At 46.3% G+C, this 25,297-nt stretch overlaps 1 protein-coding gene, 1 long non-coding RNA gene and 1 other non-coding gene across 3 annotated transcripts in view; 2 read left to right on the top strand and 1 right to left on the bottom strand.

The window, feature by feature from the left end:
* Positions 1 to 2,078: 2,078 nt before the first annotated feature.
* On the top strand, positions 2,079 to 12,870 carry LOC124507780 (uncharacterized). Its single transcript, XR_006961120.1, has 3 exons — positions 2,079 to 2,171; positions 2,965 to 3,122; positions 12,840 to 12,870. It is a non-coding gene; the product is annotated as an uncharacterized LOC124507780 (long non-coding RNA).
* TRNAM-CAU (transfer RNA methionine (anticodon CAU)) lies at positions 3,965 to 4,037 on the top strand. The gene has a single exon. It is a non-coding gene; the product is annotated as a tRNA-Met (tRNA).
* The window catches only part of TBC1D31 (TBC1 domain family member 31), a 75,832-nt gene continuing 59,969 nt past the window's right edge, over positions 9,435 to 25,297 (bottom strand). The window contains exons 18-22 of the mRNA XM_047074144.1: positions 23,166 to 23,306; positions 21,383 to 21,577; positions 18,961 to 19,099; positions 12,625 to 12,717; positions 9,435 to 9,781 (exon numbers count right to left, since the gene is read on the bottom strand). Coding sequence (XP_046930100.1) covers positions 9,648 to 9,781; positions 12,625 to 12,717; positions 18,961 to 19,099; positions 21,383 to 21,577; positions 23,166 to 23,306 — 702 coding nt within the window. The 3' untranslated portion in view covers positions 9,435 to 9,647. The remainder of the gene's footprint in view (positions 9,782 to 12,624; positions 12,718 to 18,960; positions 19,100 to 21,382; positions 21,578 to 23,165; positions 23,307 to 25,297) is intronic.

The raw sequence follows: 25,297 nt of genomic DNA, 5'->3' as shown, positions 1-25,297 counted from the left end.
TGCTGCTGGGGGTGGGGGGAGAGAGGCCCAGCGTTGTCTGACGCCCTGCCCCCGCCCGGGCCCTGCTACCAGCGGTTCCAACTTAAGCCGGTCGTCTAATCGCCTTGAATTTGAGTTTGCGCACCTGTAGCTGCAGAACAGGGGTGGTGCTGACCCCTTCAGGTTGTTCCCGGAGTAAATGCGCCGCCTCAGGAAAAGTGTTCGCTGGGAGGAAGAAGCGCTAGAATCCACCCAAGGGAGCGGCGCAGGGAGCGGGGAAAGAAACAGATGGGCAAGGAAAGGGGGGATCAGATTTTTGCAGAGGGAGTGACTTTTTGCTTGGCTGAAGAAAGGCAAGGAAGAGGTCCCTGTCACAAGGTGCTTGACGGTGGGAAAAGCATGCGAGCCTGGAGAACAGCCCGTCTAAGGGCCAGGAGGTGGAAAGGGCTTGTTTGGGGGTTCCCCCCCACCCCCACCTCCACCTCCGGCGCTGGCACAACCTGAGGTCCTGCCAGGCCTCCGCCATCAGTCACCCACTACCAGCCAGGCCTGGGCGGGCTGAGTCTGCGACCCTGGTGGGCAGGTGACACTGACCACCCCTTCCTCCGGACTCAATCAGAACACAGCCGGTGGCATCCAAGAGGTGCCAAGTGGGGACCCGGCGCCTGCCCAGGTTCTGCAAGAGCGTGGGCCTCGTGGAGGCAGGGAGGAAGCACGTGTGTGTCTCAGTACAGGGACTCGCTCGGAAAAGTCTTTGAGAACTGGTGACACACGTATTTGAAAGATGGAGACACTTTTTTTAGTGGAATATTTGTACCTCCTCCCCCCGCCCCGCCCAACTCCTGCGATCTACTATCCGTAAGTACGTTTGGGTGATGATGTGGGGTCCCCTGTGTAGGGGCCTAGCCTGGTTCCCCGCACGCAGTCGTGGCGCAGTGTCCCCAGCAAGATCGAGTGGCCGCACCCCCAGACCATCCCCGCGTCCGCTCCCCTTTCCCCGCCCCTGTGCCCCGGCCAAGGGCCCGAAGAAGTTCTAGAACCAAACGGACCGCCCCGCCTCCCTTATCCCGCCTTCCGGCGCGAGGCAAACCGAAGCCCCGCTGGGTGAGGGCGGAGAGGGTTGGGCAAAGCTCCCCCTCGCGGCCATCGGGCTCGCAAACACGCCCCCCACCCCAGGCCTCCCCTCCTTCTTTTCTCTCTCCTTTCTCTCCTCTTCACCTTGTCGCCCCCCCACCTCCCGCCTTCCTTTCCTCTTTCCCTTCTCCTTCTCCCTCTTTCCCCTCCCTCCTCCTCCTCCCTTCTCCTCCTCCTCCTTCCTAGTTCCTGCAGTTTGGGTCTCTTTTAGATTTGTTGATTTATAATTTTAAATAGGCAATAGATTAACACACTTCAAGTATTTTATTTTCAACTATTCAAAGGTATACAGTGAAAAGCCTTCACCCCAGAAGAACATCAGACAAGTCCCCTAACTGAGGAACCATCTACAAAGTATCTGACCAGTCCTCAAAACTGTCAAGGCCACCAAAAACAAGGCAAGACTGAGAAACTGCCACAGCCAGGAGGAGCCTAAGGAGATATGACCATTAAATGTGATGTGGGAGCCTGCATGGGATCCTGGAACAGAAAAAGGACATTTGGGGAAAACTAAGGAAATCCGAGGCAAGATGGACTTCAGGCAATAATATATCAATGCTGGTTCATTAACCGTAACCAAAGTACCACACTAATGTAAGATGTTGGTAATAGGGGAAACAGGGGGCGGGCTTTATGGGAACTCTGCTAATTTCTCCATAAATCTAAAACTGTTAAAAAGTAACAGTTTACTTAAAAAAAAAAGTCTTTATCCTATCCTTGCCTCTAACCATCATTTCCACCCACCCCCAATACATAAAAATCATTGATCTTAGTTTTCTGTGTATCCGTTCAGAGATGTAGGGTGCAAATACTAGCAAATATGAATATTCTTACCCCCACTTCATACTGTAACGACGGCACACCCCACACCCAGTTCTGCCCTTGCTTTCTTCACCTGTTTCGTATCAGGCATAGAGCGTTCTGTGTTCTTGTTTTCAGCCTGGAAAGACCCTCATTCCTGTGGCCAGTTCCCTGTTCATGGACTTGGGCTCTGCGATGTCTTGCAGTCCTAACACGACTTGAGGACAAACCGAGGGCATAACCCTGGCAAACAGTGGGTGAGTTTATCTGTTGGCCTGCGGGACCCAGGAGACTCAGTTTGTAACAGTGGTAGACAGGGACCCCACAAGGGTTGTATGAGGGTGTGTGTTGGGGGTTTCCCTCTCCAGTCACTCTGCCCCCGGCCTCACGCTCCTGCACCCGCGGGTTGAGGGGGGGGGAGAGGGGTTGTGCAGCGACCTCACCTCGAGCACCGCCCCTGTGTTGGATCCCCCCACTCCCAGGGAGCGTGGGTGGTAGAGCTGCCCCGAGGATTGGGTAGTCGTGGGGCTCCCACCCGCCACAGTGAGTGTGGGGAACTCCCCTAGGATTGGGTGGAACCCCTCCGCGAGTCCTGGGTCCAGACTGCCTGCACGACCCGCGACTCCCCCTAAAGAGACTCGATGCCCTTAAGAGCCCACCCCTGTCCCCCGGCCTCATCTGCCCTGGAGCTCGCTCGCAGTCTTTCCCCGTGTGGGTCTCGCTGACCTCCCGCACTCCAGGGGTCTCTCTCCAAAACATAGAGATCGGCCACCCACCCCACCCCCGACTCTCTTTCCTCCAACTCTCAGGAGTTCTGGTGCCTGGTCTGAAGACGAAAGTATTTTCTCCACCTCCTCACACCCACCTTGCCATTCGCGCCCCTAACATCCCACGTATCTCCCAAATTCTGGGTGATTTAAAAAAAAAACTCCTCCCGCAACATTTTATAATGACAAGTTTCAGAAAAATAGAAAACCTTGAAAGACTTGTAGAGTGAGTGTCAGTATGCCCACCACCAAGATCTACATTAACATCCCTCTGCTCCAGCAGACTTCGAATCTCTACCTCGCTGTCCTTGAAGTTGGCCCGCCAGCAAACTGCCTGAGTTTTTGAAGCACTTCAAACTTCCAACCATCAGTGCATGCCCCCAAAGCCCTTCTGCACGCCGGTCGTCGGCTGGAGTTCATTCTTAATTTACGTTTTTAAAGGTAAAATTCACATACAGCGAAATATACAGATTTTAAGTGTGCCGTAATGGTAAGTGTGCCAGATGGTACATGGAAAAGTATTTACTAGTTTAATAGTTATGTATTTATTTTAAAGAGTATTAAAAAAAAACAGTCGCTTTCCATGTATGATAGGGACATAGTTTCCTTTAACAATGAATGTAGTATGTAAAGGGCTAGGGGGAGGGGAGGGCAAAGGAAGAGAGGGGACTTCCAAGAAGCTGAGGCTGTGGCGAGGTGTCGTTTCCTGAGCTACTGTCGCTTCTAAGAGTGGCGCAGCCGGCGAGCTCCGGGCCGCGGTGCAATCCTGGGGCGCCGGGAGGGGCTGGGCAGGCTGGATCGGGGATCTGCGGTGGGGCCGGAAAGGTGTGCATGTGTGCTTGCCTGTAAGTGTGTGTTTTCAAATCGTTATGCATCTGCGCTTCCACTCCCAAGTTTGAGGCTGGGAGTCCCTATGAACGCAGCACTCAGCACAGGGCCGGGAATACAGTAGGTGCCCAGTAAGTGTTTCACTTGATCACAAGTGTGCAAACACTTTGTAAGCACTGTACAAAAATAAGGTAGTACAGCAGCAGGAAGAATCCCACTCCTTCGTGTCCTCACTACTCAGCGCAGTGGGGTGTTTGTTGATTGACCAACAGCGGAGCAGGCGGAGGAAAACTCAGCGCGGGTGGTTGGTTGCCAAGGACGCGGGTCTGGCGCCAGCGTCGGCTGTGGGGTCTCACAACCCATTGCAGACAGAAATAAAGCCACAGCTTTCTGGGCATGCGCGCCCCGTCCCCGCACTAGCCTCATTACCCTACGGCCGCGAGTTGTCTGTAGGTGCCTCGTTAGCGCAGTAGGTAGCGCGTCAGTCTCATAATCTGAAGGTCGTGAGTTCGATCCTCACACGGGGCACAATACTTTTGTTCTCTTCCCGTCTCCACTCCTGCCAGCACGAAGGGTTTTATTTGCTTGTCTGAGGACAGAAAGACCCCCGGCGTCCGCGCTTTTCCGCAAAGAGGTCTCCAGTGTGTCGTTAGGCTGGGTCTTGCCTCCCCGAAGTACCGGCGCAGGGACGCTGTGTTTAGTGCAAAGCCTCCCTTCTCTGTTCGGGTCCGGGACCGAGGACGGGAAGGCGGAGGCACGATGACCCGGGGGCACACTAGTAGACTGGTCCGCGCCGGGTGGGCCGAGACCTCGTAAGCCCTCGAGAAAGAATCGCACCCCTCCGCCCCCCGCGCGCGGCGGCGCGGGGGGGGGGGGGGGCGGAGGCAGCGTCCCAGCCGTGCCACTCTCCCCCGTCCTCCTGTCCTGGCCCCGGAGCACCCGCAGTCGCCGGCGGGGCGCACGGTCTGGGGTTCGGCGGCACCGGTGCTCGGGGTCCAGCAGCGCGCTGCGGGCGCCGCGGGCGCAAGGCTCGCTCGGGGAGGCGCCGGAACAGGTGGTCCCGGGAGAGGGCTGGTCCTTTTCGCTCGACAGCAGGGAAGGGTGGGCCTGCGAGCTGGCCAGCCTGCGCGGGGCACCGAGCACCGCCGTGCAGTGTGGGCTGCGGAGCTGGGAGGGGGCAGCGCCCGAGAGGGAAGGAGAGGGGTCTTAGGGAGTTGGTGCCGGTGGCCGCTGCGGTGGCGTAGCGGGACGGGGGCCGTGTTGCGACTGCGTCCGCAACACGTGCTACAATCGCAGCCGTCACCAGCTAAGTTTCTGATAACTCTGTCGTGCCGCACAGGTCAAATAGCCACTTAGATGGAGATGTGATAGCTGGTATCTCCCCTTCACCTTTCAAGTTTTTGACGGCGGCACTAACCTCTGCAATTTCCCCCATCAGGGATGCGGTAATACTTTGGGTTTACTATCCTGAGAGGAAGCACCTTCCAGAGGCTTTCACTTAGCTCTTTTTACCGTAAGGACCCTTGGTCAGCGAGTCGTAGTGCCACTGCGGAGATTCTGCCATTTGTAGAATGTGTTTATTCCGAGTATGCATTCAGGTACTCAGAAAAGAACCACAGTTGGCTTCGTGGCCCTACTGCCTCCGCTGGGATTCAAGACTTGTCCCAAGACCCTATCACCTGCCACCATTAGCTCTAACTTTGGTGGACACAGGAATTGGTGTCAATTTAGAGCCAATGTCTAGGGACCCCTGAAAGGGCTGGGTGCTTTCTTTTCCCTACTACCAATCCTTCAAGTAAATGGCAACAGGCCCCTTTGGAAAAGCTTGGGGGGTTATTTATAGCATAATATGTGGCCCTGGCTCCTGCAGGACCCTTCCTCAAGGGGGCCTGCCCCACCCCCCTTCAGTCAGATGGCTTTGGATCTGGAAATGAGTGTAGGTCTGGAAAGGGTGACAGGCATGGGTCTCCACTGTGACGGCTCAAGTCAGGTTTTCAGACACCAGGTCTGAAGTTTCCCTGTTACATATATCAAGCAAGCAACATTTTCGTAGGCTGGCAACTATTTCATTCTTCTTTGGCAACTATTTCATTCTTTTTTTTAATTTTTGTTTTTAGTGTTTGAGAAAGAGACAGAGTGTGAGTGGGGGGGAGGGACGGAATGTGAGTGGGGGAGGAGCAGAGAGAGAGGGAGACACAGAAGCCAAAGCAGGCTCCAGGCTCCGAGCTGTCAGCACAGAGCCCGATGCGGGCCTCCAACTCATGAACCTGGAGATCATGACCTGAGCCGAAGTCAGGCGTTTAACTTACTGAGCCACCTAGGTGCCCCGATGTTTATTTATTTTTGAGAGAGAGAGAGAGAGAAAGAGAGAGAGAGAATGAAGGGGAAGGGGCAGACAGAGAGGGAGACACAGAATCCAAAGCAGGCTCCAGGCTCTGAGCTGTCAGCACAGAGCCCGATGCAGGCTCGAACTCACCAACTGAGAGATCATGACCAGAGCTGAAGTCAGGGGCTTCCCGACCGAGCCACCCAGGCGCCCCGCAACTATTTCCTTCTTAGGGACAAGGGAATCCATTACCAAGAGCCCAAATCCGCTACCACTGCAGCTTCTGTGCTGCCCACTGCTCTAAATGGTTGTCTCTGGTAGCTGAATGCCGCCACTTAGCCTCTGCTACTACGGAATCCCGTCACCTGCACTGAAATCAGGGAGCATATCAACAATGGCATCTCTCACCCTCCCCCATCACCCACAGAATGCCACCACAGAGCTTTTCAAGTTCACAGATACTCCCTTCACTCGGTGCCTTAACGAAGGGAGCGTCTTCGGGGCTGAGCATGTGGTTGGGCAGTGAGCCGGAAGTTCGTATGTAATAAATCCACTCCTACATTCCTACCTTCCTGAGCTTTTGGATTCTGCCGTCCACATCATGCCAGGCAAACCCTGGCATCTTAATTTGATTTAAAAAAGGCAAACATTGAGTCCACATTGCTGTCAACTAATGAAGTCAAGTGTGAGAACCACTTTTAATTGCATGGGAATGCCAGTTACCAGTTTATCGCCTCTCAGCTCCAGCGTCACCCTTCCTTACCTGCCCTGCAATAACCCCCTGGATTCCAGCCCTTCTACGGTGTGCAGGACAGCAAGCTGTCGGCAGGGGGTGCTGGAGGAAGTGGCAGGAGGAATGGGCCTCCTCTTAGTTCCCAGGTGCTGTGCTGCTTATTCTTGCCCCGCTTCTCATAACCAGTGAGAGTGTGTGGGAATGGCCGGGGTACTCCGCCGCAGCCGTGTGCCCTGAATGCACAATCTCCCAGTGACTCCAGGGCCTCGGCCCGATGACCACTTTGCCACAATCCTCCCAACACGGAGAGGGCCTGTTCCAGGTCTGAAGCCAGAAAGCAGCCCCTGACACGCTCTCGGCACTTGCCTTCCAGCCTCGGTTTGCTGTGTCCCGGAGGGTGGTTTCCTGTGGCCCTCTCAACATGCACAGTGCAGAGGGGGCACACACACCCCCCGCCCCAGACAACACTCCAGGGAGTAAGAGGAGTCTCCTTTCCGAGTTAGTCCTTCATTTACTCTCCCCTGATCAGTCCTGGGTACTGATCAGTCCTGGGTACCCTTTACATCTATACATCTTTAAGTTAGCTACTCGCTTATAGTTTAATAACTCATTGTATCTTAAAGTTTTCCTGTTAAGATCACCATGCCGTGTGTCTCCTAACTGGGTCCAGATAGTAACTCCAGAAGCTGTGCCGGATGCACTCCTACTAATAAATCAACCTGCTCGCAGTCCTTGTAGCGGCTCTTGCTGCTGTGACGGTCGGGGGCGGTGGTGACTGTGCAAGGGCCTTTAGCAAATGCTCAAGTCTTGCTCAACATCAGAGAGCTCGTACTAGACAAGAACCATATGAATGTAATAAATGTTAAACGGGTTAATTTATTTGACACCACTGAATTCATACTGCAGAGAAGTGCTTAAGTGTAGCCTATGTGGAGAATTTAGCTGAAGCCCCGAATTTATCCAACACTGAACCATTTACACCAGAGAGAAACCTTATGAATGTAATAAATATGAAAAGGCCTTTAGAAACTGCTCTGCTTTCACAAATTCAAGGATTCAAGGGAGTACCAGAGAGAAGATACCAGGAGTGGGAAGAATTTTTGCTAGGCTCAACCTTTATTCAATTCCCAGAGAATTTACATTATAAAGAATCTGGGGGTAAGTTGAAGCTATGCCAAGAAGCAGAAAGAGATAATCAGAAATGTGTTTATGTATTTTATGAAGTGTGATAGCCTTTGAAATGCCAACCAAGCACATATGACCGGAGAGTCAAGCAAATATCTGAAATCTGCTAAGGCAGTGACGTTAGCAAGAGTATTACTGGGAGAACTGTAGATTCAGAGAAAATTAAGAATGTGGTAAGAACTTCATTTGGGTGTTAGTATGCATAACTCACTTTCACTGGATAAAGGGAAGTTTTTTTTAAATGAAATACTGTAATACTATAAAAGAGATGTGGGTAGTTGCAAAACCAGTCTGAGTAGGTTTAAGTTTTCACAGAAGGGGACCTGAAATAGAGGTAAAAATGGGCCTTATACAGCTGATTCTGGCTGGCAGGATCGGGAATATTTAAAAATTTATTTCTTAATGTTTATTTTTGAGAGAGAGAGACAGACAGCACAAACAGGGGAGGGGTAGAGAGAGAGGGAGACACAGAATGTGCAGCAGGCTCCAGGCTCTGGGCTTGTCAGCACAGGGCCTGATGAGGGGCTCAAACTCACAACTGTGAGATCATGACCTGAGCCAAAGTCGGACGCTTAATGACTGAGCCACGCAGGCGCCCCAGGATTGGGAATATTTTAGAATTTGAATGCTTTTAAGTGACCAAGCAATTTCTAGTTCACCCAAGTTCCCATCATTGTACATTTTATATTCTGTGACTTCCCTATTGCCAAACACACACGAGCCTGGCCCTTGAAGGCACGTTTGTGATGACCTGCAAATGAACAAAAAAGTAGACTGAAGAAAGTGCTCTTGGGAAACCAATGCCTTGCCTCAGGACTTTGCCTATTAGCCAAGAGAGCATTTTGCTTACTGAAGTATTTGGTTTACTATAAGATTATGCTTTATGACCACAGAAACAAGAATTACTATTACGTATTACATGCTTACTATATGTCAAGCACAATACCAGAACTTTACATTATCTTAATCCTCACCTCAAGTCCCTGAGCTATTTCTATCTTTCCTTTTATTTTTTTAAGATTTTAAGTAATCTCTACACCCAACATGGGGCTTGAATTCACAACCCCAAGATTAAGAGTCACATGCTCTACCAACTGAGCAGGGCAGGTGCCCCTTTACCTTCCTTTTATAAAGGGATTCACGGGGGCACCTGGCTGGCTCCAGTCGGTTAAGCATTTGATTTTGGCTCAAGTTATGATCCCAAGGTTGTGGGATTGAGCCTTGGGATTCTCGTTCCCTCTCCCTCTGCCCCTCCCAACTTGCACATGCACAGGCACATGCACTCTCTCAGAATAAATAAACTTTAAAAAAAAGAAAAAGAAATGGTTCAGGGAAGGTTCCAGAAGTAATCTGCCCTAGATGATGAAGTTGTGAGGAGCCCTGTTATGGAGCTCAGGGCCCAAGTGAGAGAGCGGCCAGTGCTGTCCGGAGAAGGAGAGACGGAGACCCCAGGGTGGGCTCGCCAGCAAAGAGGAGACCCCCGCCGCCGGGGGACAGCACGCTGTGGTGCACACTGTCGGTGCCCTAAATTTCCTGCTGCCTTCCCCCTCAGTTCTGGTCGGACAGTTGTTGAGATGGTTTCCTGTTCTTTACTTTTCTGTTTATCTTTAAAATAAACTCTCATCAACTAAAGTTAGAGGTTTATGCTGGTCCTTGTGACCTGAAAGATCCTAATACGAGCTTTAATAGCCTCACAAATTTTATTATGAAAAGTACAAGAAGACATTTACAAGCCCAAAAGCATCAGAATGAAATAGTCCACATAATTTTTATACATACATTTTTCTATACAAAAAGTTGATTTCTGTAGGGATATAAAAATAAATAATGTAAAAATCAGTGCCACTGATTGCCAAGTAGGTATCTCTCTCTCCACCTCAAGGTGACCAGCCTCCTACGTGGCCAATAGATGAGGTGTTCGGCATCTGTTACGAGCCTGGGCCGTGAGCCTCTGGCGAAGATTTCTCACTCTCTCCATAAGATCCTGTTCCATGGTGTCCCATTGTACTCTTCTTTGATTTAAAGAAACTTGAAAACAAAATTTTAAGATAACAATAGTTTAATGTTCTGATATTAGCAACGATACAGCATGGATTTTAAAGGTAAACATGTTGCAAAAAATCAGTAATGAAATGATATTTGAAAAACCAAATTTCTTTAACAAAAAACTTAATGTGTTGTTCCCTATACTGTTCCATTTACAAGCCAAGTATTTATTTGTTGAATTGAATGAATGTTATCAGAGAAAGAGAACTCATCTACTTTTGGTTATTTACCATTTGTTTTTTATTTGGGGGAGATAGACAATCTTTATTAACAATAATTTTTTTAGTATTTTTTAATTTTTAATTAATATATTTTAATTATTTAATAATATAAATAATTTTATTTTTGAGACAGAGAGCGGGGGAGGGACAGCGAGAGGGAGACACAGAATCCCAAGCAGGTTCCAGGCTCTGGGCCATCAGCACAGAGCCCGATGCAGGGCTTAAACCTGAGCCGAAGTTGGATGCTTAACCGACTGAGCCACCCAGGCACCCCGTCAATCTTTTAAATTAGGAACAAATCTTGTCCAAGAGAGGATGAGTGAGTTCTTTGCAACAGTAAGTTTCCTCACTATGATGCTTAATGGTATTGAAACAAAGCTTTCTGAGTTGCCAAAATTAATATTTAGAAATGTATACCAAGACTACTTTCCCAATGACTAAATACAAATAAATCAAATGGTTTTAATAGTGGCCAACACAGGGAGAGTCAAATTAAAATATTACAGTGTGTCTAACCAAGTGTAACAGCCATTTCATACTGAGTTGGGGCGGCGGCTAGTAAACACTGGAATCTGAAGAAAAAAAAAAAGCCCCTTAAAAATACACTTCTCTCAGGGTACCTGGGTGGCACGGTGGGTTAAGTGTCTGACTTCGGCTCAGGTCATGATCCCATGGTTCATGGGTTTGAGTCCCACGTGGGCTCTGTGCTGACAGTGTGGAGCCTGCTTGGGATTCTCTCTCTCCTCTCTGACCCTCCCCCACATGCATGCTCTCGCTCTCAAAATAAACTTAAAAAAAAAAATCCACTTCTCTTAAATGTAGTTACATATTCAGTCAGCTCCAATTCCAGAAAACTATATTTTCCTCCAAAGGAATACAGTGTTTATGGTCTTATTTTGCTGCTAAATAACCTAAACTTACCAAATGTCTTGAACTTGATTTTCTAATTTAGAATTATCTAACTAAAAATTTAAGTTCTGACATGTCAGCATAGAGAACAATTGAGAATCTCGTGTACTTTCATTTGACTGATGCATGGCTTTTGGTTTAATTCATATTCTGACACAGAATTTACAGATACAGGTAAAGTATGAGTTAACAAAAATATACAGTACTAGAGTCTCATGACTTGTTATTTATTAGGTATATTTCTTATAAAGCTTGTTTGTCTTTAGAGGGCACTGTATAAAAATCTGTTCTTTTTTTTTAATGTTTATTTTTGAGAGACACAGAGAGACACAGAGCGTGAGTGAGGGAAGGGCAGAGAGAGAGGGAGACACAGAATCCAAAGCAGGCTCCAGGCTCTGAACTGTCAGCACAGAGCCCAACACTGGGCTCGAACTCACAGGCTGCGAGATCATGACCTGAACCGAAGTCGGATGCCCAACCGACTGAACCACTCAGGTGCCCCTAAAAATCTGTTCTTCTAAAAGAACTCAAAAGATCTTGTTAAATTCTGCTTCTTCTATATGACAGTTTTATTGAAAAAGTCGGTGGAAATCAAAGTCTAACAGAGTTTCTTGTTCCTTCCCCCATTTTAAAAAGAAATCAAATACTTTATTGGGAAAACTGTCAGCTCCTTTATGAGTTAATGACCATATTTCTGACCCACCCTGTCCCTTCCAAAAATAAAAACTTCAGTGGATCAAGTGGAGGGATCAAAGGTTGGCTAATCAGGGCGCCTGGGTGACTCCCGACTTCCGCTCAGGTCATGATCTCACAGTTCAGGAGTTTGAGCCCCATATCGGGATCTATGCTGATGGTGCAGAGCCTGCTTGGGATGCTCTCTCTCCCTCTCTCTCTGCCCTTCCCCTGCTCCTCTTCTCACTTGCTCTCAACAGAAGAGTTCAGCTCATCAGCATGAAGCCGATGGTCTCCAGCAGTTCCAACACCAGTGGCCTCAGCGGTCCATCACGGTGCCGAGAGCAAATACACATTTTCAGTGGCTGCTGGATGGAGCCCAGCCCAGAAGAAGAGAGTCAGAAAATTTCAAATACGTAATAGCTTTGAAAACTAATGCTCAGATTTTCTTTCCAGAAGGATGTAAAAAACAGTTACGAATGTCATTAATGTAGTGAGTAACAGACGTCTGTAGCAGCCCGCAACCGTTTCTGGACAATGAAATTCATTCCGGTGCTAATGAAATCGCATCGATATCTGGCAAACCCTCCTGACTTGGTTTCGGTCTGATCTCTTTTTAACTCCCCATTAGAAATTTGAGAATTTTGCTCCCTCCATTTCAGGATTGCCATTATCCATGCCCTGGGAAAATGGCGTCAATATGCTGTACATATAATTCAAGCCACAATCTTGCTTAAATTAATGCTAAATTTTAAATGGCAGAAGAGGGGCACCTGGGTGGCCCAGTAGGCTGGGCGTCCAACTCTTGATCTCAGCTCAGGTCATGATGTCACGGTTCACGAGATGGAGCCCCGAGTTGGGCTCTGTGCTGACAGCAAGGAGCCTGCTTGGGATTCTCTCCCTTTCTCTCTGCCCCTCCCCAGCTCACGTGATCTCTTTCTCTCTCTCAAATAATAAAACTTTAAATAAATAAGTGAATGAATGATAAATGATAGAAGAAATATTTATTGCTTATCAACTTACTGTGTGTTGAGGAATCCACTTCAGAACTGTCCTTTAATTGTGAGGTTCTAGGCACATAGCCTGAGGCAGCCTGTCCACTTTGGCATCTGGGCACTGTCACAGCAGTGAGGAGATAGAGAAGACATGTGGGAGCGAGTAGGAAGCCTTTCTTTTTTATTTATTTATTTATTTATTTATTTATTTTTTTCTTCAACATTTATTTATTTTTGGGACAGAGAGAGACAGAGCATGAACAGGGGAGGGGCAGAGAGAGAGGGAGACACAGAATCGGAAACAGGCTCCAGGCTCCGAGCCATCAGCCCAGAGCCCGAGGCGGGGCTCGAACTCCCGGACCGCGAGATCGTGACCTGGCCGAAGTCGGACGCTTAACCGACTGCGCCACCCAGGCGCCCCAGGAAGCCTTTCTTATTTGCAAACGGTCCCTAGGAAATTACAACTGCCAAGGATGAAAGCCCCTAATGTTTCTATCGAGAGGAGCCGCCATCACCATCCTGGAGGCAGGGTAAGTGCCGCGAAGGCTGAAGTTCTGGGGACGTATTTTACTTATTTATTTTTAATTGATTTATTCTTGAGAGAGGGAGAGAGCACATAAGCAGGAGAGGGGCAGAGACAGAGGAAGAGAGAGAGAGAGAATCCCACTGGCACGGCAGCTAGGCGCCGCTAGCTAAAGGTGTTTTTAAAATATGTCCCCAAGGGGCACCTGGGTGGCTCAGTCTGTTAAGCGTCCGACGCTTGATTTCAGCTCCGGTCATGATCTCGCGGGTTGTGGGCTCGAGCCCCTGTTGGGCTCTGCTTGCACAGGGCCTGCTTGGGATTCTCCCTCTGCCCCTCCCCCACTCTCTCAAAATAAATACATTAAAAAAACCCCCACCTTTAGCTAAAACAAAAAGCCAACAAACAATTCAAAAGTAGCGATGTTAGGACAGAGATCCCAAACATTTCTTGGAAAAGATCATCAACTGTGATGAGCAAGCCCTCCCCGAGGACTACTGGGAGCCCACCTCTGGCGGCTTCCTGCACGCGGGGCCTAATCTCAGCAGCAGAGAGCAAATGAGAAGCTGCGAGAGGCAGGCGCCCCTGAGACCTTCCGGAGCAGCTGGCACAGCAGTGTTCCAGAACCGATCTGGGGCCTCCCCTGGTTTGAATCACTCTCATCTCAAAAGTTATACTTGCCCCTCAGCTGTGTCTTCTCTGTTCTCCAACTCCTACAGCCTTTCATCCAGTAAGACACCAAGGTCTTTTTTTGATTTTTCATCCTCACAAGAGTCATGACTGTTCCTTCCTTTCTACTCCCATTACTAGGGTCCAAGCTTCCAGGAGTCAGGCCCATTGGAGTTACACTGACTCATTAAGATGCCTGCCTTTTACCTGGTCTCAAGGGCTTTAGCTAATGGTTCAATGAGTCATTAAGACTATTTGGGGCTAATTATCAAATGACTAATTTGAACTGGTGTGGGGAAATGGAATGTAAGCCTCGTCTTCAAAATATCTGAAGGGCTGTCATGTGGCAGAGGTAATAGATGTAATCTGCATTTGCTCCAAAGAACGGTTTCTAATGAGAGAATTTACTAAAACACACACACACACACACACACACACACACACACAACCCTATTCAACTTTACAGAAGGAAGACTTAGCTTTTAAATAAAATACTGGCAGAAATAGAATCAGGCAGTGAGCTCGCCAGCTCCGTAATATTCTGGCATAAGCTAGATACGCACTATTCGCTACCGTAGTGTCGCAGAGAGGATTCACACGGCAGGCCCTGGTTCTTCAGATCCTTCCATGTCTGAGACCCCACTGTGCCTTGTCTCGCATCCGTCCTCTAAAACCCATCGTGCCCGTGGCTGTTTACGTCCCCTTCACAAAGGGCCACGGTGTAAACACGAGGTACCTGTTCCAGTGCCGAATGGTCCCCTCTGCCTACAGCCATGTTTCACACACTGCTGAGCAGATTCACCTATGAAATTGTACAACAAAAATCCAGCTTTCTAGCTTCTATCCCAATTCTCCCTAATTCAATCACTGTAGGTGAGGTCCTGAGTATGTATTTTTTTAATCTGTAATTTACCAAAAAAAAAAAAAGAAAAAAAAAGCTAATTATAACAAATTTGAACGCATAAAGTAAAAAGCCAAAAAGTTCCTTTCATCTACTTTTTGTACAATTTATTCTTTTTCTTCACTTAATGTAATATATTTTAAAGCCCCAAAGGTGATTCATATTAGTTTAAATCAGTATTTATGTACTGATTTTGTATTACGAGTATCACAAAATCCAAAAGGAATAAAAGGTACGTACTACAATTCCTTCCTTTTCGTAACCCTGCGCACCAAGTTCCTTCCCCAGGAGGTAAGCCCTACACTAGTGTTTCCAGGTCATTCTGCTGTGTATCCAGGTTGGCAAACAGGATGTGGCCCGATTCCTGAGCCTGGCACTGATGGTCCCTGTCTTCTTCAGTGGTCTCGATAACTACTCTGCTCCAGCTGGTCTAACTTCTGTCACCACCACGGGCAACTTTCTCCCATGGATTCATTGCATCCAACATGTTCTATCATGTATGAGTGGAGTTCATGGAGGCTTTGGTTGGTGAATCCACAAAAATTATAAGGGAAGACACTCTGTGTGTGTGTGCGCATGTTCCTGGGAAGATTCTCAGAGGGGCCTATGGACCGTACATGGTTTTGCCATAGACAATGGTGTACCGCCATGCTAGAGCCGTAACAAAATGGAAGATCACCCAGTCTCTACGTTCTCATTTTACAAATGAGCAAAGTGAAGACCAGTCAACATTTCTGAACAAATCCAAATGAAGAAACACAAGTGGCTAAATAAACTGCCCCGAGGTCTACAGCTTAGTGACTCCGGCCAAGTTTCACGGACCATAAAGCTGGGACTAGGAACCAGTGCGCCTGCCGCCCAGGCCGGGGTCTTGCGCCACACGGTGAAACCCTCCCTCTGAGTGTGTTCCTGTGGCACCAGGCCTGTCCTCTTTTTAAAGGCCCAGTAATTTAAAACCTGGTCAAACGGCCCCACCTGTTACCACCTGGGAACAGCACTTACTAACGTCTTTTTTTAAAATAACGGTTCACTGACATATAATCCACATACCAGAAAATTGATCCTGGTGAAGTGTACGATTCAGCGTTCTTTGTATATTCCCAGAGTTGTACAACCATTAGTTGTACAACCATCACCACTAATCTAGAACATTTTCATCATCCCAACTCCCCGCAGCCATTTGTGGTCACCCTCCCGATCCCCCTGAAACCACCAATCGACTTTCTGTCTCTATGGATCTGCCTGTTCTAAACATTTCACATGAATAAAATCATAGGATATGTGTACTTCCGTGTCTGGCTCCTTAAACATAGCATAAGGTTTTTAAGGTTCACCCACATTTTTATTGCTATGGAAGTTTCCATCGTATGGATATACTATATTCTGTTGGCCGATTCCTGGTCTGATGGATATCCAGGTTGTTTATACTTTTTGGCTATTATGAATAATGATGCTATGCACATTCACGTACAGGTTTTTGTGTGGACGTGTTTCCGAATCTCCCGGGCACATGCCTACGAATGGAACTGCCGCATCACACAGCTACCCTACACTTACCCCTCCGAGAAGCTGCCAGACTGTCTCCCAAAGTACACCACGTTACATCCCCTCTAGCACTGTTCCAATTGTTCTCTGACCCTCGTCAGCACGTGTTATTATTGTCTAATTACGGTCATGCTAATGGGTGTGAAATAGTATCTCACTGTGTTTTGTATTTAAAAAATGTTTTCCTCATGTGGTTTTGGTTTCTATTTCCCTGATGACTAATGAAGTTAAACAGCTTTTCATGTGTGTATTGTGGTCATGTGTATCTTCTTTGGAGAACTGTAAATTCGTATCTTTTGCCCGCTTAAAACTCTGGACTAAAAAAAAATAAAAATAAAAAAATAAAACTCTGGACTAATATGGCTTTACAGGACGTGCCTATTCAGCTACAATGTAAGTTTATGGACCTGGGATTTTAGGGGTAGCAAGGGCCATTCACATTGTCCAGAAGGTTCTGTTTTCTAGAAAATAATAAGAATTTCCTCCCCCACTGCTAATAAAGATTTGACACTAAGCAAAAATTTGAAATAAATGACCCGTCACTGGCACACTCTTATCTGGTTCCTACTGCATACTCCTCTATTCTAGGCCCTGAGTGACAGACCAATGCTGAGCGCCTCCAATCAAAATGCCATTTTCCTAATTACAGCTGATTATCTTCCAGTGTTAAGATCAAATGACTGATTTCATTTATACACCCTGATTAAGAAAATGACAAATCCTTACACATTTGCCTTTTGAAAAATGGATGATTCTTAACCAAATGGTCTCTCGTTGGTGAAATTTAGGCAAGTTCAAAAAAAGTTAGGTAGCATGGCGGGAAGAGCCCACGGAGGCAGAGGGGCCAATACGCAAGACTACTGATTTCTGATGAGGGAAGGGGAAGAAGCTCTTTACAGTTTCTTCCTTTTTTGTACTTCTAAATCCATAGCTTCTCTAAAAGCCACATGAATTGTCTCTTCCTAGAGGAGGGGTGAGTGTGAGAGGGTTAGTGACAGGTCGCGGCTCCACTGGTTACTGTCTTCTGTAGGCCGGTTGTAAATATTTACTTTTTTTTAAAAATTTTTTTTAACGTTTATTCATATTTTGAGAGACAGAGCATGAGTGGGGGAGGGGCAGAGAGAGGGGGAGACAGAATCCGAAGAAGGCTCCAGCCTCTGAACTGACAGCACAGAGCCCGACGCGGGGCTCAAACTCACAGACTGTGAGATCATGACCTGAGATGAAGTCAGACGCTTAACCAACTGAGCCACCTAGCCCTGTAAATATTTACTTTGTGCAACGAGTGACATTCTTCTCTCCCTGCTTCTTCATGGGCTGGGGTGCTATCTGGGACCTAAATCTAAAGTATGACAGCTGGGGTTCCTGGGTGGCTCAGTCAGTTGAGCATCCAACTCTTGATTTTGGCTCAGGTCATGATCTCATGGTTGTGGGATGGAGTCCTGCATTGGGCTGTGCTGACAGCACAAGCCTACTTTACATTCTCTCTCTCCCCCTGCCCCCCTCCGCCCCATGCTCATTCGCATTCTCTCTCAAAATAAATACACACGAAAAAAAAGTACGAGGGCTAATGAGGAGTTTTAAAAGTAGGCATAATTAGATGATGATGCACCTGACCTACATTTCTACTTTTCAAATTTGTGAATTTTAAAAGTTGCACACATAGTGACATTATTCATAAAAGCCAAGAAGTGGACACAATCTAAATGGATAAATGAAGTGTGGAATACCTACACAACGCAATACAGGCCATAAAAAGGAATGAAATCCTAATGCATGCTGCAACATGGCTGAACCTTAAAACATTATGCGAAGTGAAAGAAGTCAGACACAAAAGACCATAGATCACTGGACTCCATTTATATGAAGCTTCCTAAACAGACAAATCTATGGTGGAACAGGAAGTTTATTAGTGGGAGCTAGGGGCTGGGCGGGGAGTGAGGGGAAATGGGCAGTGAATGCAAATGGGTACAGGGCTTATTTGGGGGCACCAAAAAAAAATACATATATATATTTTAATGTTTATTATTGAGAGAGAGAGAGAAAGAGAGCGAGTGCACAAGTGGGGTGGGGCAGAGAGAGGGAAACAGAATCTGAAGCAGGCCCCAGGCACTGAGCTGTCAGCACAGAGCCCGATGTGAGGTTTGAACTCAGGAGCTGTGAGATGTGAGATCATGACCTGAGCCGAAGTCGAACGCTCAACTGACAACCGACTGAGCCACCCAGGCGCCCCTACTTTAGAATTCTAAGTACAGTAATTTAGCTTTTCAGTTGATGCCACTGCAAGCCTGTAAACCCAAACCTAACGTTTGGTTATAACAAGTTTCCTTGTGCTACTTTACTACATTGTTGTTCTGAGGACCGGCTATTGGCAAAGCACAATTTCTACCAAAATAAACTAGAAATAGCATTTTGGGAACAAATCATATCCTGACAGATGAAGGGGATACCAAGGACCATGAAACCATGGAATAAAACAGAATTCTACAGGACGGTTGAGAGATTTTTCTTGACTGGAGCTGGGTTTTTTTGTTTGTTTGCCTGTTTTGTTTGTTTTAATAAGCCCCAGCAACCCCCAAAATGATGACTAGTGATCACCTGTTAGTTGAGCAATCATTTGAATAAAGTGCCAAAATACAGCTCAGGGATTTGCTCACGACAGCAAACAGCCTACCTGTGATGGATGAATGTGTACTGTCATGAAGAGAAAGGCACTCATGGACACGCACCTGTATTATACGGATGTTCAGCATGTTCTAAAGCATCATCTAGCTCTTTCTCCAGAAACCACTTTCGAGATGCATCTGAGAGAGCCGAAGCTTTCTTTTCTGACTTCAGATGAAAGTCTTTTTCTTTAGCTTCTTCCCACTATATGCAAATAAATGAAAGAAAACAAAAATCACCTAAAAATTGAGGTAATGTCAGTTCCTACAGTGGAATAACTCCCTTCCGTCTCCTCTACTCCACTTCCTTCGGGATTCCCATGGTGCGTGGGATCTGTTTGGTTTTAGGGTAATTTGGGTGCCAGTCTTGGCCCAAGGCTGCTGAGGAAACTTCAAGGTGCAGGCACGTGTGATGTACCACTCAGTACCTCCAAGTGCTACAAGCACACACACAGGTGCCCACTGTCTTTGCAATAACAAGTCGTTTCAACACATTTCACATGTCAAACCTTGCAGGATGTAGTTTTCAGAATTAATGATAATTTTCTTATTTAATTTGCATGCTATCGCTTAATAGTAAGATCTGCAAAGTTCAGAGAATGAATTCTTTGCCCAGCTCTGCCGTGGAAGTCAAGGAATTTCTATTAACCCCTACTTTCTCCTTCCTACAGTGAGAAAACAATTATCTTAAAATTAGCTCAAGGGTAACTAAAAATAACACGTTTAAGATATTCTACAACTCCTAAAGTTCATCAATGTTCTATGCTGTAGCGTTTATATGCAAACATATAGTTTTTTAAATTTAAACCCAGTTAGTTAACATATAGTATAATTTTTGTTATAGAAATGCTAATGCATTAAATATGTGTGAAATGACACAATTTTTTTTTTTTTAATTTTTTTTTAACGTTTATTTATTTTTGGGACAGAGAGAGACAGAGCATGAACGGGGAGGGGCAGAGAGAGAGGGAGACACAGAATCCGAAACAGGCTCCAGGCTCCGAGCCATCAGCACAGAGCCCGACGCGGGGCTCGAACTCCCGGACCGCGAGATCGTGACCTGGCTGAAGTCGGACGCTTAACCGACTGCGCCACCCAGGCGCCCCAATGACACAATTTTAAGGAACCATTAGGGGCCAAGAAATCCAGGCCTTTCCCATTACTGATAAGGAGGCCGAGTTTTAGTGATTTCCCAAGGCCTCTCAGTAATCAGGCTGGCTTTAGAAGCCAGCACACCAGATACAAAGGAGGAAAGCCCTTACAGTGATCCCGAGTTTACCCTCAAACACTCTGTTTCACCCAAACTACAGCAGCACCTAACAGTGTGCAGTCCAGCGCTAAGGTCAGCAATCCTCGAAGACGTGGGCTCCCACCATAACGTTCCTGAGAACAGCCTCAGTGGGCATCATTCCCGCCCCTCCCTGTCCTTGACCGAAAGTGTTCTCACACAGGGCCACGTTATATGGGGTAGGAGGAAAATGAATAGGAACAGTCACTTGAAGGAAATACATTATGAAAAGCTTTCAGAATAGACATCACGACAGAGCAGCATGAAGAGGAGTGAACTACAGCCAGCCCTCTGGTTCCTGACCTCTCCCTAGCTCCGCAGTGCCCTCGGGGAAGTCCGCTCTGTCTGCGATAATATCGACAGAGCACGGGTGCCAGAGCTGCTGGTGGGATCCACCAAAGGATTCGTCTGTGTGACATGCTCTTCGTTGCCTCCTTGAAATCCATTCTCTGACTCTTCTTGAGGAATAGAATTCTACTTTTATTTCGGATGATAATGCTCCCTGCTAAAAATGCTACATGTCCCAACATCCTCTGCAGACAAATGTGGCCAGAATGTGATGTGGGACTTCTAGAAAGGAGTTACAGAGTTGTCTCAGCCGGGAGTGGGCCCTTTTCTACTTCTGCCCTACCTTCTTCCTGCTGTCTGGAATGTATATGTGATGGCTGGAAAGCCAGCAGTCATCTTGGGTGGTAAGCTGTCCCCAAGAACGAAAGCCATGCACCAAGAAGTAGCACAGAAAGACTGAAGGAGGTACTTTCCCTAATGACCTTGGAGCCAGGAAACCAGCCCTGGGTTTCCTACCCCTGGACTTCTTTCACATGAAAAAGAAAAACACTTACATCTTGCTCATTGTCACTATTATCTCAGGTTTTGTTAGTAGTAGCTACATATAATTCCTAACCGTTTAAAGCTGTCTACATTGTAAGAATCAAAAATTAGGTAAAATTAAATAGTAATATTATCCAATCAGCCAGAACAAACCCAATCCAGGAAGCTGAGAACTTGAGAGGCACTAATGTCATTGAGAAAGATGCCTTGTCATTTTTAGGTATTGTATTAGATTCCTTCTCTGTATATACCTATTAAAATTAGATTCGCTTTTCCAAGAGGAATTATCTGGTTTGATGCTTCTGTTGTTTGATTATATTTCAAAATTTATACGATGAATAACAAAAAAATCTGTAACCCCATTCTTACCTTTTTAGCTCCCTCCCCCACCATTGCATTCAATACTTCTGTTTCTTTCCTTCTGTTTTCCCGAAGGAGTTTGGCCACTTCCTGGTAACATGCGTTCCGCTGTAGATCATCACATCTTTGTTTATGTAAAGCTTGAATTCGCCAGTCGGCATTTAGACATGCTTGTTCAGCTTCTGCCAAATTTTCTTCAATTAACTAAGAAATATTTGTAAATTTCAGAAACAAGGTCAGACTATATATAAAATATGGTATATCTGTTCAATGTAACCAAGTTTCGAGGGTAGCTGTTTGTAACCTAACGGTGTTTACTTTCACTTTTTATTTTATTTTTTTTACATTTATTTATTTTTGAGAGACAGAGTGAGACAGAGTACAAGCAGGGGAGGGGCAGAGAAAGAAGGAGACACAGAATCTGAAGCAGGCTCCAGGCTCCGAGCAAGCGTTCAGTACAGAGCCCGATGTGGGGCTCGAACCCACGAACCGTGAGATCATGACCTCTGCTGAAGTCGGTCACTTAACCGACTGAGCCACCCAACCCAGGCGCCCCAACCTAACGGTATTTAAAACAAACTGGTGTCCAGGACCCAGCACAAACCAATTACATCAGCTTCTGGGGTGGTGAGATGTTGGAACTTTTACAAAGGTGATTCTAATACATAGCCAAGTCTGAGAATTTCTAGGCTCAGGAATGGGTAGGATTAAACAATTTCCATATTTCAACCCGTGAAAAGGAGTCAGAAGAGCCCATTCTTACAGACTGAACAAAAGCCTATACGGAAAAATCAATGGTGGGCTATGCTGATGGGATCCGCTAAGGGATGGTTGTTGAACAGAAGACAGGGAAGTCTTATATCGTTGCTGGCTTTTGGACCAGGGCCAGGCCTGGCCACAGACCTACTCAGCATTTTGTTGACTGGATGATACAGAAAGTTCTTTCTTGAAGTTCTCAAATTCTATTTCAATTCACTTGAGCCAGCATTTCTGAAAGGGTACTCCACAGAAATTGTACAAAATAAGTTTGGAAAATTTTCTTAAAGCCTCACAATGTACCATATCCTCAAATTTGGCATGAAAAATCCTAACTTCTTTTTTTAAAGTTTATTTATTCAGAGAGAGAGAGAGAGAGAGAGAGAGAAAGAGCAAGGGAGAAACAAAGAGGGAGAAAGAGAATCCCAAGCAGGCTCAGCACTGTCAACACGGATACAGCCCAATGTGGGACTTACTCCCACGAACCGTGAGATCATGACCTGAGAAAATCAAGAGTCAGATGCTAAACTGACCGAGCCACCCAGGTGCCCTGAAAAATCCCAACTTTAAACAGCACTTCCAATACTTAGTTGCCACATATTTTACTGAATAATAGTTATGAATATTCTACAGAATATACTTTGGAAACCCTGGCTTATATACCAGGCAAAGACCTGATGTTTTGCAACTAATCTGCTCAGGGATAACTTCTGAGACATAAGACAGTAGGTTAGTATTTATGAAGTTATTATTTCCCTTGTATCTTCTAGATCTTAAAATTCTCAAAATATAAAAGATACTTGTATATGTCTGGCAGTGAAGTAAGTAGCCTATAAATAAAATAATGTGAGATTCTAAGAGCTGTGATAACTGAAGCAAAGAAATGAATTAACTCCTTTGCAGAGTTCAATTTTGAATTTTCTCCTTTGAGAGGATGACAGATGGGGGAGGCAGGGCAGGGAAAAATAAACACAGAAAAGGATGACAGATGGAAACTTCCCCCTCTCTATGTGCACTAAGTTTACCATATTTTTACCTTCTGAGTTTTTTGGTTCTGAGTTTGACCTGCTTCTATCAGTTTATGGAACATGTGTTCTTCAAGATCCACTTTTCGTCTATAGGTATCTGCATCTTCTCTCATTTCTTTTGCAACAGCTTCCTGATTTCTAATAAGATTCTGTTAAAAAAAATTTTGTAAAAAAAAAAAAGAGAGAAAACACAAATCTATATAGTAATGCCAGAACACAAAATGACTCCCCCCCCCCCCGAATACTAGCACACAAATAAGAATTGTGGTCATCTAATTTTCAAAGTAGAAAGCAAATCGCAGTGACATCAGTGAAAATAAAAGTAGGGACCTCTGAAAATACTCTCATCCAAAAAAGCACTGAGAACACTTGCAAAACCAACTCTTTCAGAACTCTGGAAATTAACCAAAGGCTTGAAGCAATTTGAGGATCATTGACTCATAAAAATGGCTCCATCTTGGTAAGAACAGAAAGCATTAGGGCATTTTTAACTTGCCTCATCCCTAGTCCCACCCTACCCTTAAGCTCTGCATTAGCCTTTAAGACCAGCAACCTGGCAGCCAAAGGAGGGGGCAGAATGGAGGTGGGACTCCTGCAAACTCCCACTGTCCAGTAACGGTCCCCATTGACCGATACGGTGGTTCTGGAAGAACGTACTCCCAAAGCTGTCTTTATTTGCCATGACTCAGAACTCACTACCTTGAACCGCCTTTTCCCTGGGGACATTTGCTGAAATACATGAGAGGACCCTGGTGAATATCTTGGCTGCTGGAGAGAGCCTATCGCAGTGCAAACCAGAAGCTAACCAAAAAGTATTCACAGAAAACATTGAAGAATTAGATGTCTGCAGGGCACTTTGAAAAGCTGATAGATTCCCGGAGACCTAAAAGTCCATGTGCACGTGGAAGGCTGTACACATGCGCAGGGCTATGTGAATGCTCAGATCTGAGGAAGCGCAGGGCTCTTAAGTCTGGTGAATGGGGGTTCTGCATAGTCAGGAAGGGAACTCTGGAGTTGTAAGCTGCGACGCGAAGCGTTGAAGGCAGGCCCCAACACGATGCACACAGAGCCTCTGGGCAAAGACCTAGAGGCTTTACTGGTACAAGGCCACTTAAGGAAATCGCTGTCCAGTCGCTAAAACCAAGTGAAGACTTTAATTTAGTTCTCTGTAAATTCAACTTTACCAAATCAACTCAGTGAAGTCACCAAGAAACAAGAAATGCTGAGGAGGGAGGAGAATCTGATTTTCAGAACTGTCATATCACATGATTTAAAATATCTAATTTTCTTTCTTTTTTTAATGTTTGTTTATTTTTGAGAGAGAGAGAGACAGAGCACGAGCGGGGCAGGGGCAGAGAGAGAGGGAGACACAGAATCAGAAGCAGGCTCCAGGCTCTGAGCTGTCAGCACAGAGCCCAATGCGGGGCTTGAACCCACAAACTGTGAGATGACCTGAGCTGAAGGTGGGCGCTCAACAGACCGAGCCACCCAGGCACCCCTAAAATATCTAGTTTTCAATAAAAATGACAGGAGATATTAAAAACCAAAAGCATGGCTGTGCGGACTCTGAATAGACATTAGCCACACGTTCTCCAGAGAAGATATAAAAATGGCCAATATACACATGAAAAGATGCCCAGAATCACCAGTCCTTGGAAAAATGAAAATCCAAACTGCAAGACACCACTGCATACCCACTGGTGAGGCTAGAATCAAGAGGACGGATGGTAACAACTGTTCACAAGAATGTAGAGAAAGGAGAACTCTACACTCCTGGGTATAGATCTAAGGGAACTGAAAATACATGTTCGAACAAAAAGCTGTACATGAATTTTCAGAGCAGCACTACTCATCACAGCCCAAAGCAGAAACAACCCAAATATCCACCAATTGACAAATGGATAAACATTTATCATACAACGGAATATTATTCAGCCATAAGAAGGAATGGAGTACTAACTCACACCACAACATGAACAAACCTTGAAAACTTTTGTGTGAAAGAAGCCAGTCACAAAAGACTATACATTGTATGGTTTCACTTGTATGAAATGTCACAACAGGCAAATCTATAGAGACAGATAGTAAATAAGTGCCTGCCAGGGTCAGGGGGCTGGGGAGGGAGTGCTAACAAGTAGTG

Source organism: Lynx rufus, unplaced genomic scaffold, assembly GCF_022079265.1.
Source record: "Lynx rufus isolate CCGP_SWC_20201006 ecotype Redwood Valley unplaced genomic scaffold, mLynRuf1.p SCAF_12, whole genome shotgun sequence".
NCBI lineage: Eukaryota > Metazoa > Chordata > Mammalia > Carnivora > Felidae > Lynx > Lynx rufus.
This window is presented reverse-complemented; position numbering and strand designations above follow the sequence as displayed.